The sequence below is a fragment of the Triturus cristatus genome, chromosome 3_2 (genome assembly GCF_964204655.1).
Source record: "Triturus cristatus chromosome 3_2, aTriCri1.1, whole genome shotgun sequence".
Taxonomy (NCBI): domain Eukaryota; kingdom Metazoa; phylum Chordata; class Amphibia; order Caudata; family Salamandridae; genus Triturus; species Triturus cristatus.
The window spans coordinates 992,722,508-992,736,852 of NC_140584.1; the positions used below are offsets into that span (position 1 = coordinate 992,722,508).

General features: G+C 48.9%; 1 protein-coding gene across 2 annotated transcripts in view; it reads right to left on the minus strand.

Annotated features, from left to right (window-relative positions):
- The window catches only part of DTX2 (deltex E3 ubiquitin ligase 2), a 576,494-nt gene that overhangs the window by 47,091 nt on the left and 515,058 nt on the right, over positions 1–14,345 (minus strand). For both annotated transcript variants that reach the window (XM_085649605.1, XM_085649604.1), the window contains one exon: positions 1,107–1,196. In XM_085649605.1, the coding sequence (XP_085505731.1) occupies positions 1,107–1,196 (90 nt within the window). The remainder of the gene's footprint in view (positions 1–1,106; positions 1,197–14,345) is intronic.

The window sequence follows — 14,345 nt, forward strand, 5'->3', positions numbered from 1 at the left end:
AAGCTTAAACATATTAAAAAGAGTTCTAGTTAGTTAAATGCAACACAAGTACCTTCTGCGATGCCATATTGTGAGTGCATAACAGGATATTGTAAATGTTACATGGTAACCCTTTGCAATAGTTTATGGGTGTCCTGGTTCCAATCTTGTCTATTCCAATTGTGCATTGCCTAATGGTTTTTGATTTCTCTTATTATTCATACCATAGCCTATCTTACGGTATATTGCTACTATTCAGATGAAGTCAAATACAGACAAACGATGATGCTATTTTTGTTCACTTTGTGGATTATATACAAGTTTTAATAAAAACAGAAATATAGTGAAGGTTCTAATTGCACCTGTGTACCTTTATATACTAATCGTTAGACAGTATAAAACATAAAAAAAATGTTTACATTTATTCCAGGTAATTAACTTGTATTTTGTTTGGAATGTGACTGAATCTGATGGTTTTGACAATTAGCTATTAAGGCCTGAAAAAGTTGCGTACGTTAGTAGGCTGTCTTTTCTTTCCACACTGTAGTTTACGGTTTTTGTACAAAATGTATAATTGACCAAATTTACTTGGTAACAAATTAAAAAAAAGTTCGTCATTGGTTGGGTTACTGCAAAAAAAAAAATAAAAAAAAAAAATCTATGTACACCAGACAGGAGTTACAGGTGACTGTGTGTGTTTGGGGGTGAGGGGGAGTTGGTAGAGGAAAAGAAACAGATACTTAATCCCATGCAGAATTGCTCAAAAAAATCTGGAAGCCTACAGTATCATGCATTACGATTATGAGGAGGATCTCTAATAGTATATATGAGAATAGCTCTCTGCAACTGGGCAACAGCAACACCACAAACTAGTGTTAAGGAGTTAAGATAAGTAGATGTTTAACAAAACAACTATGAAGAAATGGTGAACAGGCAGAAATGTAAAAACAGGAAATACAAGTAGTTCGTGACCAAGATTAAACCTTGCCGGAAGAAAAAAAATGAAGAGCAATCACTTCAAGGTTTTCTTTTGGCTGTATAAAAGTGAGAGTCCTAACTTAAAAAACTCATACATCAAAGCTAAAATCAAATTGCATGAATGAAATAAAAACGAAAAGCACACTTACTAGTCTACCCTTACTATTGGCAGGTAGGTAGCAATGGCGGGGGAAGCCTCGGGCTGTGTATGGTTTTCCAGGATTGGGATGTTCTGGACCCTGCAAAAGCACAAGAGCAACAGTCTAATTAAAATACATTTTCTCTTTTTATACCTACAGTGTAAGAAAAATGTAAGTTACTTACCTTCAGTAAACCTTATTATGGTGAATTCACTAACTGCAGATTCCTAACCTTGTGATTCTCCCATCGTGCCAGACTGGATTCGGAAACTCTTGCAATAAGTCATGTGCACTGGCAGGTGGCGTCACTGACTTCTGATGTGACTCCTTCCAGCCTCTAACATGACCACAAAGAGCGACATTAGGGCTCCACCCCTTTACGCTGTCATCAATGTATTCATTAGTTTCTTTCCGCATACTCAGACATGGAGCAAGACTGACACAGAGAGCACTGATAGTACGTGAATCTAATTTGGAACCTTATTAACGCCCAAAAAGTCCACTTTACAGAGGTGGGTGCTCTATGTTCTCATAGTTACCTGAAGGCGCGTTACTGAAGATAAGTCATTTTCTCTTCTTGAAACCTATTTCTACCCACAGATTCCTAACCTTGTGAAGCAACACTAAAGCAATGGCCTTTCCAAGGAGGAGTGGGTGTTACACCAGTAAGTGGGCACAGTTACACTCCCTGTGGGACTGAAAATTAATACAGCAGCTCCTGATGGACGCATGGATGGATGTTTTTTTTATTTTTATTTTTTTATAAGAGGTTTATATAGCGCGACCTAGACCCAAGACATCGGGTATCAGAGCGCTTTACATGAGCACCAGTTTTGTTACAGAAGAACATTCATTTTTTTGTTAGGCACGGGGAGATCAAGTGATTTGCTCAGAATCACAGGATGTTGAGTGTCCTTGCCGAGACTCGAACCAGGTTCCCCAGCTTTGAGGTCGACCGCTCTAGCCGTAAGGCTACATCCTCTCCCTGAAAGATGTGAAAAATAGGGACATCACAAATGAGGGGTTCTATTCACAGCTTTTGCCCTGGTAGAGTGAGCCCTAGTGTCCATAGGTGGTTCCTTTTTGGGCAAGGCAAAGCACGTTATATGGAAACAACAATCCATTGCAATAAGTTCATTTTAAGAACTTTCTTTCTATTCTTAGCACCAGCACATCCATAGCCAATCTGATTTTTCACCAGGTACTCCTTGATCCTATTAAAAGAGAAGCTAAGGGGCTGCGGTAGGTTCTCTTCCTGAAAGTAATATGGCAGAAAGAAGAACACAGGCAGCATGATAGTAGTGCCACCCTTCCTTGCTGAACAGTCTATCAGAAAAAAAAGGATGCACAAATCCCAACTACCAGCTTATCCCAGAAGAAGGTACTGTATGGAGGCCAAACTGACAATGTTTGTAGTTCACTAACATGACCAGCAGAAGCAACTGAAGTAAGATACATGGCTATCAGAGTTTGGAGTCTGAAGGTAAAACTGAGTAGAAGCACGAAAGCATCACACATCAGGAAAGTTAGGATTAAATAGAGGTTCCACTGCGGCATAATGAAAGTAGCAGCCAGGAAAAATGTGTAAAAGACCCATTGAAAAGTAGATCGCAATGGGTGATTTGAAAAAAGAGTGCTGAACCAGTATACGTAGAAAGGCTAAAATGGCTAATAACTTAACAGTGTCCACAGCAAAGCCTTTCTGAGCCAAAGATAACACAAACAAAAGGACGGATATCTGAACCTGCAAAGGGTCAGCCTGCTTTTCCTAGCACCAGGCGACTTATGTGGACTAATGGTCTGAGTAAATTAACCTTGTGGAGCGAAGGAGAGCAGATTATGCCCACCACCTCGGACAGTAGATCAAAACCTCTCTGCTTGCTCCGCTCAACTCTACCTATGGAGATATAGATTGTGAAGGTTCAGATGCAGTAATCTGCCTCAGCAGTTAATCCTGAAGAGAAAGCCAAAGAGGAAGGCAAATAACGAAGGCCACACGGTTGAAGAACCAAACTATCCAGGCGAAAATCCGGGATCATCAGACTCCGCTAAGCTTTGTCCCGCCAGCCTTTTCTCAGAAAATGCAAAAACAGCAGCAGAGGTCACAAGGCCAAAATTTCATTAAAGGTTAAATGCTTCTGTTGGATACCGATGACTAGGAAACTCTAGAGCGCAGAAAGTTGGTGGCTGAATGTTTTTAGGAGATAAAAAAGGAAAATGCTACTAACCCAGTATGCATCTGTTCTTGGCATATAAAGCTGTAGATTCATATGCGTAGGATAGATCTCCATCTAGTGTTGGGCCCGGATGTTTGCACTTTGTTTTTCTTCGGAGAAGTCTTTGTAGTCACGAGGTATGTGACTCCTCCCTTTGGTGATCGTGCACAAGGGCTGCCTCCATCCCCAGACTCTTTTTCCCTCGCCATCGCGTTCAGTTTCCGGTGTAAATATTTGATCAGCACGATGATACCTGCTTATTTCATCTGCCTTGATTTTGAGGCTGGTGATCTACCTTCGGGGAGAGCCAGTGAATTTACAAACAGCTTCTGAGCCTCCAGACAGTACCACCTTGCAGTCAGGCCTGGCAGAGCCTGGGATCAACTTGCATTTGATTGAATGCAAAAAATGGCAGGTGGGCTAGATGGATTTTGCACAGCTCCAAAAGACTCGTATGATGGCGCTGTCTCTGGGGGTGGGGGGGGGGGGTTTGGAATGTTGTGTTGAGATTTTCTGATGAGGAATAGGATGCTTAGTTTCCTATTGTAGTTAGGATGTGTGAGAAGAACTAATGCATATTGGAAACCACTTACGTGTATTGCATTGTGAGTGTTCAATTTACTGAATCAGGATACTGGCTTATCACATTTAGTACAATAAGATGTTGGATATGTATCTATTATTGTACCGCTCTGATGGTTATTGAAGACTCACGGATTTTAATAACAGAATGTGTATAAGATGTACTTTATAGAAAATTAATAAAAATAGGTTTAAAAAAAAAAATATATATATATATATATATATATGATGGCACTGTCAATTAGTGACCCGATGACTCCGACATAATTGTTGTCAATGTGACTTCCCCAACCCAGAGTGGACGCATCGGTCACCATCAACACCGGGAGCGGCAGAGGAAGAGGAGGAGAGAACGGCTCTGCCACATCAGGTTGGTGTGGTATCTGTGATATCTCCTGGGTTCCACGAGTGCTTTGCGTCTCGCAGTCCTCCAAGAGCGCCTGTTTCTTTCCACTTTGCTTACCTTTGCATCTTGTTATGGAGCAGTCACGAACGACAACGTGTTGTCGCTCGTACCTATTTCATATGTTAAACTGAATAGGGGAAAAGGTTTCCCTAGAGGGTGGAAGTTAGGAATATATGTTAAAATGTGGGGGAGCATATATATGCTTGGAAAGAATCTGTTGAGGTATTCAGATTTTGCACTTTCTGGAATCGCATGCTGCTGCAGAATAAACCTTATGCAATTCTTTCTTTAAATGAATGTTACTCACAGCTTTTTTCTTGCGTGGATATCGTCACAGTTGCCATGTAACATCCTCCCCTAAATATAGAGGGCCAGCACTTCAGAGATGTAAATCCAGTCCAAAATTCTTCTCTAATGCTGAGTTCACTATAGACAAAGAATCTATTGCAGGGTCTGCATCAATCAATCAATCAATCAATGACACTTATAAAGCGCGCTACATACCCGTAGGGTCTCAAGGCGCTGGGGGGGGGGGGGGGGGGGGGGGTGCCGCTACTGCTCGAATAGCCAGGTCTTCAGCTTCTTCCTGAAGGAGAGGTGGTCTTGGGTCAGGCGCAGGTCGGTCGGGAGGGAGTTCCAGTTCTTGGCGGCCAGGTAGGAGAAGGACCTTCCTCCTGTAGTCGCTCTTCGGATGCGGGGGACGGCGGCGAGGGCGTGGTTGGCTGATCGGAGGTGGCGCGTGGGAGCGTAGAAGTTGACTCGGCTGTTGAGGTAGCTCGGGCCTTGGTCGTGTAGGGCTTTGTGTGCGTGGGTGAGGAGGCGGAAGGTGATTCTCTTGTTGACGGGGAGCCAGTGAAGGTCTCTCAGATGTCCGGAGATGTGGCTGGATCGTGGGATGTCGAGGATGAGTCTGGCTGAGGCGTTCTGGATCCGCTGGAGTCTCTTCTGGAGCTTGGCGGTGGTACCGGCGTAGAGGGCGTTACCGTAGTCCAGTCGGCTGGTGACGAGGGCCTGGGTGACGGTCCTCCTGGTCTCGGTGGGGATCCACCAGAAGATTTTCCGAAGTATGCGTAGGATGTTGAAGCACGCCGAGGAGACGTTGTTGACCTGCCTGGTCATGGAGAGGGAGGAGTCCAGGATGAAGCCCAGGTTGCGTGCATGGTCTGTCGGTTTGGGTGCGGTGCCCAGGGCGGGAGGCCACCAGGAGTCGTCCCAGGCGGAGGGTGAAGAGCCCAGGATGAGAACCTCCGTCTTGTCAGAGTTCAGTTTCAGGCGGCTGGTCGTCATCCACTCGGCTACCTCTTTCATCCCTTCGTGCAGGTTGGCTCTGGCGGCGGCGGGGTCGTTGGTCAGGGAGAGGATCAGCTGGGTGTCGTCGGCGTAGGAGATTATGCTGAGGTTGTGTTTGCGTACGATGGCCGCGAGGGGGCTCATGTAGACGTTGAAGAGGGTGGGGCTCAGAGATGATCCTTGTGGGACGCCGCAGATGACTTCGGAGGCCTCTGACTTGTACGGTGGAAGGCGGACTCTCTGTGTTCTTCCGTCGAGGAAGGAGATGATCCATTCCAGCGCCTTGTCCTTGATTCCGATGTTGCTGAGGCGCCGTACTAGTGTGCGGTGGCAGACCGTGTCGAATGCCGCGGAGAGGTCTAGGAGGATGAGGGCCGCTGTTTCTCCATTGTCCATCAGGGCTCGGATGTCATCGGTGGCGGCGATGAGGGCGGTCTCGGTGCTGTGATTGGCTCGGAAGCCGGACTGTGAGGGGTCGAGGGATCCGTTCGTCTCGAGGAAGGCGGCCATCTGCTTGTTGACGGTCTTCTCGATGACTTTGGCTGGAAACGGGAGAAGCGAGATGGGGCGGTAATTCTTGAGGTCGGTGGGGTCCGCTGTTGGTTTCTTGAGTAGAGCGCTGAGTTCGGCGTGTTTCCAGCTCTCGGGGAAGATGGCGGTGTCGAAGGATGTGTTGATGATGTCTCGCAGGTGGGGTGCGATGACAGCGTCGGCCTTGTTGAAGACGTGGTGAGGGCAGGGGTCGGTCGGTGATCCGGAGTGGATGGAGTTCATCGTGCGGGTGGTGTCTTCGGTGCTGATCGGGGTCCAGGCGTGGAGGGTGGTGGTGGGTGGGGGTGGTTGGACGGTCATGGTGTGCGATGGTTGGTTGTTGAAGCTACTGTGTATGTCCGTGATCTTGTTGTGGAAGTATGAAGCGAGGGAGTTGCAGAGGTCTTGCGATGGGGTGATGTCGTTGTTTCCTGCGCTGGGGTTGGAGAGCTCTTTCACGATGTTGAAGAGTTCCTTGCTGTTGTGTGCGTTGTTGTCCAACCGGTCCTTGAATGCTGTTTTCTTGGCGGCGCGGATCAGCTGGTGGTGTTTCCGGGTGGCAAGTTTGTAGGAGGTCCTGTTGTCCGGTGTCGGTTCCCTTTTCCAGACTTTCTCGAGGGCTCGGAGGTTCTTCTTGGAGCACTTGAGTTCGTCGGTGAACCATGGGGCCTTCTTGCTGCCGGGTCTGCCAGGCGGGGTCCTCAGCGGGGCGAGCTCGTCCGCGCAGTCGCTGATCCACTTCGTGAGGTTGTCGGCGGCCTGGCTGGGGTTCGCTGAGCTGGCAGGAGGGTGCTGGCTCCGGGAGGTGGCGAGCTGGTCTGCTGTGATCTTGTTCCAGCTTCTGTGGGCGGCTTGTTGCTGGTGTTGGTGGGTCGTCGTTCTCTTGAAGGTGAAGTGGACGCAGCTGTGGTCCGTCCATTGAAGCTCTGTGGCGTGGCTGAAGAGGATGTCTGTGCTGGATGAGAAGACGGCGTCGAGTGTGTGTCCGGCGAGGTGGGTGGGGGTGGACACCAGTTGCTTGAGTCCCAGGTTGGCGAGGTTGTCGAGCAGGGTGCTGGTGTTGTGGTCGTTGTTGTTCTCCAGATGGTAGTTGAGGTCTCCCAGGAGGATGTAGTCAGCGGAGGGGAGGGCATGCGGGCTGACGAAGTCGGCGATGTCCTCGCTGAATTGCGTGCGTGGTCCAGGGGGTCGGTAGATCAGGGTGCCTCTGAGGGTGGTGTTCGGGTTGGTGTGGATCTGGAAGTGCAGGTGTTCGGCGCTGGTCAGGGTGTTGTCGGTGCTGGTCGTGATCCGGATGGTGTTTCTGTGGATGATGGCGATGCCTCCTCCCATCTGGTTGGCGTTTCGGTCCCTCCGGACGATCTTGTAGCCCTCTGGGATAGCGATGGCGATGTCAGGAGCTGAAGAGGCGTTCATCCAGGTCTCCGTGAGGAAGGCAACGTCCGGGGCTGTGGCGTCTAGGAGGTTCCAGAGTTCGATGGCGTGTCTGTGGACGGAGCGGGTGTTGAGCAGGATGCACTTGAGGTGGGTGCTGCTGGTGTTCGACTTTGCGGGTGCTGGTGTGCGGCTGGTCTGGGTGCAGGAGAACTTGCAGGCGTGGCAGCTGAAAGGTCCGTGGGTGCATCGTGGTGTGGCTTGGTGGCAATTCGGGAGTCGGCCGGTGTTGAGAGCGATGAGGGTGGCGGCGGAGTACGTCAGGCGGGTAGGTCGGGGTCCTCGTGGGCCAGGGGTCCTGGCGCTGGACGCGATCCGGTCGCGGACGGGCGCAGACGGGCTTACCTTTGGCGCACCTTCGGCGCTCAGTCGGCGCACCCGCTGCGCGTGGCCGCTGCGCGTTCGCACGGTCGCCATTTAAGGCGAAGTGCGCGGGTGGGCGGAGCAGCTGGGAGGCGGGAGCGGGGAGGGTTACAGAAGGCAAAGGGGGCGGGGACAGGCGGCGGTGGCGGGAGCGGGGAGGGTTACAGAAGGCAAAACGGGGCGGAAAGCAACACGGGGAAAAGAAATAACCACAGAACAGGCTAAAATACGATAAACAAGGGGAATAAAAAGAGAGTTAGACCAAGCAGGCACAGATTCACGTCAAGACAAGGGTGGGCGGAGCAGCTGGGAGGCGGGAGCGGGGAGGGTTACAGAAGGCAAAAGCGGGGCGGAGAGCAACACGGGGAAAATGAAATAACCACAAAGCAAGCAAAAATACGATAAACAAGGGGAAAAAAAAGATAATTAAACCAAGCAGGCACAGATTCACGTCAAGGCAGGGGCACAAACAACTGCAGTGGCGGCAGCCGGCGGACGAAGCAGCAGCGAGGCAGAGGGCAGGCAAGGGGCACACGCAGCAGCTGGTGGCCGTGCGGCGCGGGGGTGTCCCACAAGTGGGTCACACTCACCTGCGTCGCACGGTCGCCATTTAAGGCCAAGTGCGCGGGTGGGCGGAGCAGCTGGGAGGCGGGAGCGGGGAGGGTTACAGAAGGCAAAGGGGGCGGGGACAGGCGGCGGTGGCGGGAGCGGGGAGGGTTACAGAAGGCAAAACGGGGCGGAAAGCAACACGGGGAAAAGAAATAACCACAGAACAGGCTAAAATACGATGCATGTGGCAGTGAGCGCATAAATCACAATAAGGATGCTAAACCCTAGAAGACGAAGCAGTCTTGGAATTACAACTGCATCCCATAGGTATTCGCAGCCCTTTTGTTTAAAGCATTATACATCGATCTGTCATCCGGTGGTGAGGGTCCTTATCTGTAGGAGTCTAGGATCTCCTCTACTTAGTACAGCTTAAGGTCTTCCCAGACCTCTTCTGCAGTACCTTCCATATTTGTTGGCATTGTTCTTCCTCTTCCTAGAAGTGTTCTGGTTCTTCCTATTAAGACTATGGAGTGGTGGGTGGCTCCAGGTCAACAGCTCCATCCTCCACTTGTGCTCTCTGGGTGCTTAGTAGGGTTTGTAAATGTTTTGAGGGATGTCATCAAACGTTAGCAGAGCTGGAGATGGAGTTTGTCTTAAAGGTCAAGGAATCCTTCCTCTTCAATGGTCTCATGATCCCAATCCCCTTTCAGGGTTGAGTCAATCTTTGAAGCTTTGCAGTCAGAAGTGACTTTGTGTTTCGCCCCATGTTGCTCTTTCGCATTGTCCTTCCCTGCGGCTGCAGATTGTCTTAGCAAGCTTCAGCCTGCCGTAACTTTACAGCCAAGATCCTGAAGGGAGTCCCGCCTGGTATGCCACGGTGCCACTGCGTTATGTGCCCAGCTTTGTTTCTCCATAACTACAAGGGTTCCCAGGAGGAATGCTTCATATGCCTTACATCCCTCAGACTAATGGTGAATTGGAAGGCAGACATTACACATCCTACACTTGTTTTTTTATTGTTCATGTTAGTTGTGGCAGTTCAGGCAAAATCTAAAGATGTTTTCCATGTCTCAGGACAGCAACCAACCCCAAATGATCATTCTCCAACCCACACTGTCGTGGACGCAATGAGAATACTTGCGTTTCAGGGGTTTTCGCCATGTTCTCTGGTGTCTTCCAGTGTCTTTTGACGGTTGTCATCGGTTCCGGAGGCAAAAAAAAACACTGTCTTCAAAGTTTGTCAACTATTTGCGTCATCAAGAGGGTGTCAGAATAAAGACTCAATGTTAAGAGGGGGAAAAAAACCAGACAATTCCGGACCCATTCACTAGATGGCAGAATAATCTATATCATGTGAATCCCCCAAAAATTCACACTGCAAAACAACATCACTGTCGGATGATGATCTGAAACTAACTGAGATCAACCAGTCTTTAAAAGCGAGTCATCTAGGAATGGAACTTGTGGATCCCTAAACTGTGAAAACGGGTCACAACCGCCGACACCACTGTAAAATCCTGATGCATTAATGTCAGACCAAAGACAGGGCAGTAAACTGGAAGTGGTCCGACTCCAAATCAAAGTAGACATACTTCTTGTGGCACATGAAAGCACATGTCCTAAAGATCTGAGACGTCATCCGATACTAATGGTACAAGGCTAGCAGAACCAAAGCAAGTGTCATCATTTTGAACTTCTCCTTGCAGAATGAGTTTAACACACTGAGGTCCAAAACTGGTCTAAGGCTCCTATCTTTCCTGGAGACGAGAAAGTATGTGTAATAGTGCGTACTTCTTGGTAAGGAACATTGCCACTTCGTTGCAAAGAATAAAGACATGATCCACTGACAGGTAAACAAAACCCAAAGGTGCTCAGAAAGGGAGCGCCATATACTTTCAGAACAATGAGAAGGACCCATTAGTTCAGTGTAATGGAGCACCAATAAGGGAAGCAGTGCTGGATTTAGCTACCTACTGGCCCCAAATTGCTAATGGAGTGTGAACTAAAGAGATTCTGCCGAAGTGTCATCAGGCTGCTTTTGTCGGTAACCTCATCACTACCACCACCTTATTATCCCTTGGCGACGCAAGTAGACTGAATAGGCTCTTGAATGGGCTATGAAGGATGCCTCTGGCAATAGCTATGACCCCTTCAGTATCACAGAATCTTCAGATATTGCTTATAGAATTGGCGAGATGAGGAAAGCAACCCTAAAGAACGAGCCATAGTTCTCCTGCCCTTAGAAGTGCTCCATCAAAGGGCATTTTCATGAGTGAGGCTTGGTCATTCTTGCAAAATCAGGTTGTGTACATCCAAACATGGAATCGGATGACAACACTGGTGCACAGTTTCTGAGCAACTGAATCCCTGGTTTTCAGGCCAGACATTTACAAATATTTTGCACTGTCATGGCCATCCTGTGCGGTCTGTATATAGGAATTAAGTACAATTTCAGGCAAAGCACACAAGACCAAATTCGCCATGTCACAAAGGGTGCAACTAGAGAGACTCCAGAGACAAACAACATTCAAGGATGCAAGCACTAGACTGGCTGACAAGACGACTTTTTTCCCCACAGTATCTATTCTTTTAGATTTTGTGTTGGAGAAGTATGAAAGGAGCTTGGATTGACTCTTCTCATAAAAGCCTGCAATAGAGAAACTCGCCAATACTGCTGAGCAAGGCTTCGGCCAGGCTGCCACGAGACCGTCATTCCCGTCTTCATTAAATGGCAGTAAAGACAGCAGAATTTTGGTCAGGTTGCCCATAGTCTCCACATTGATCTCTGCCAATCTAGTACTTCCACAATTGTAGGAAGCACCACTGCAAAATAAACATTCTCTTCGGCTGGGGGCCCTATGGAAGAATTCACTTCCATCTCTGGTTAATTTTCCAAGCCACTGACATTTTGGAGCTCAAGATTGAAGCCAGCATCTGAACACTGAGGAGGGAGCAAGTAGTCCGCCTCCACATCATAGTCTTTATTATGGGGGATATGCTCAAGGCTTTAAAGAACATCAGATTCTGGCTAAAGAGTGTCTCCACACTCCAGATGAACTGTCTCGGAGGCAGGGGTACCTCTGAATGAAGTTAGACTTTTTATTTATTTTTTTTTAAACTATTTTTATTATGATTTCTGTCAGTGGTATAGACAATGAAAACTATAACCTAATGAAGTCCAAGTCCGACATGTTTTAGAGACACCATACACATTCTCGTTCTTTAGGAAACTAGACAGTTGGAGACTCCTTGGAGAAGCAGCATTTATTTACTCCGAACAGCCCCCGCCCCCCTTAGATACACGAAAGCTGGGAGCAACCACCTATAAAAGCCCTCGCTCCAAAGGATCCACCCCCACTAATCCTTGCTCCACAGGGGACGTAGCCCGCATCTCGGAAGTCCCTCCGTGGTCCCCACATATTTTCCAAAATATTTGAGGCATCCTCCTGCCTTGTATACAGACTTCTCTGCCTGCATGCACTAGTCCATATTCGCCGACCAGTGCTTCAATCTTGAAAGCTTCGGGTTACCCAACAATCTAGTAAAGTGAGAACCAGGTTAAGGTGCCAAAGAGGAGGCGGAAGCTTGATTGGAGGGAAAACCCTGAAAAGGCCCTTGAGAAACTGCTTAATTATCCTTGCCGATCAGAGGGAAGGACCAGAAGATGTGGATCTGAAGCATGAGATGGCAGCAAGAGGAACTTTGATGTGTCCCATGCATAGTCCGGTTCAAACCGGTGCTGGGGCGCTCCAGCCCCAGTCCTGGCGCGAAACTGGACAAAGGGAAGGGGGTGTAACCACCCCCCTCCCTGGTCCCACCCATAAGAGGGACCTAGCAGGTAACCCAGCCCCCCAGATTAGTATAAGAGTGGGAGCTGAGTCCCTAGGACTTTGGATTATCCTGAACTGAAACTAGACACGAAACTCTGGACCTTCGACATTCGACGACAAGAAGACTGAAGAATCTCCCTTGTGGCCAAGGAGTGGCCACCCTGTGCAAACAGGCACCAACAAGCGACCTGCCGTTTGCTTTGCCTAAGTTCTACGAGGAACCGACTGCAGAGCCCGACCAGCGCCTTGACCTCCAGACTTCTCTGACCCTGATCCACATCCACAGCCAAGCTGAGATCCGTGGAGGCGACGAGAGACGTGGGACCGGCTACATGGGAAAATTGGCGAGTAGCTTCCAGCGCAGCTTCTGAGGCATCCTCGGAGTTGTGCTCTGGGGATTGAGAAGCCCCAACCCCGAGCACCATCTGCACCGAAGATCAGCCCTCCACACTCCACGAGTTCTGCGTGGGGCCCTTCTGCATTTTCCTGCTCGACGCGTCTGTCCGGTTGCTTGCCCGTTGGCTAGTAGCCTCAGTGACGACGAACCCTTGACTTTTCACCGCTGGTTTGGCTCCTCCAGACTGGCCCATGCTTCCCTGTGAAAGAGAAGCACCTCAGACCTTCCTGGTCTGCACCTGAAGCGAATTTCCCTTTCCGCGTGGGTTGCCTTTGCCAAGGCTTGTTGACTCCGATCGGGACGTCGACTCTGCCATCAGCAAGATCCTTCGTGGGACAGCTCGTACCCTGGTTCTGGTCGTCCTCGACGCCTCCTGGTACACGCAGCTGCAGAGACAAGCTTCAAGACATCACCTGTTTTCTGCACGACATCGCCTGGTTCCTTCCTGGTTCCACACGGTCACGCGGCTAGTGACCCAGACTTTGTCCCCTCTGCTTGCAGGTGTTCTTCCTTCAAGATCCATCTTTGAATCCCCCGGACATCTTCCTCCTGGCTGCCTGCCAGCATCTGTTCTTCAGGCATCCATAGGATCCAGCGACGACACCCGACACATCTTCACACATATGCACCCGTCTCCTGTGGGTGAGGTAACGCGAGTACTCCGGTGCTCCAGTGGATATTGACTATCCAAGTGTCTAAGTCTTTAGTTGCTTCCTCCTAGTTACTTCGGAAGTGTCCTTATTCTTCCCATTTCTAACTGCTACATTCCCATTGACTTTAATGTAACCCGCATGTGTGTTTCCACACTGCACACGCTTCCCGTGGGCCTCCCACTTCCTAACTATTGGTAGGGTAGTGTAGCCCCAGCGTTTCCCTAGGCCCTAGGCCTACTCCCTGTTCGTGACGTGGTACTTATACCACTTTCTTAGTATATGGTTTGCGTGGCCCCTGGGCCCAACTGTATTTTTCCGGTGTAACTTAACGTATGCTACTTAAGAAATTGTTGTGCTTAGACCTCTGAACTCATAAAGAGTGCTGAGGGTATATGTTAGAATAAATACATTCTAATTTTATATATACCTGGTGTGGTGTCCTTTCATTTGGTATTCAAGGGATTGTAATGGTATAACAGCTGGCTTCACATGCCATACAGAGATTAGCCTAAGACTGCTCTTGTACATGCTACCACTAGGATAGCTGGTCTATAAGGTTGACTTTACAACCAATCACCATAAGGGTTGTTTGGACTGATACAAGGTGTACACTAGAACTAGTGACATCATATATCAGGCCAACTTCTCACACTAGATAGCAGTGATAATCAATGCCCACGCTGCGCACAACCGGACGCGGACTTTAAACACATGAGGGACTGCCCGACCCTGCATACGTATTGGCGTCCTGTACCTGAATTATTACAAAAGGTCCTTGCACGCACCCTCCCCTACATGATCGAAGCGTGCTTGTTGGGCTTGTTCCAGATGCCTAAAGCCAAAAAAGTAGGAAACCGGTTTATAGACCTGGCATTAACGCTGGCAAAAAGAAAAATAGCATTAACATGGAAACCCCCTATGGGTCTTTATATTTCAAACTGGGAAAACGATGTCACAGCCTGGGCACGGGCAGAGGAGAAAGCACTAATAGAAGGTG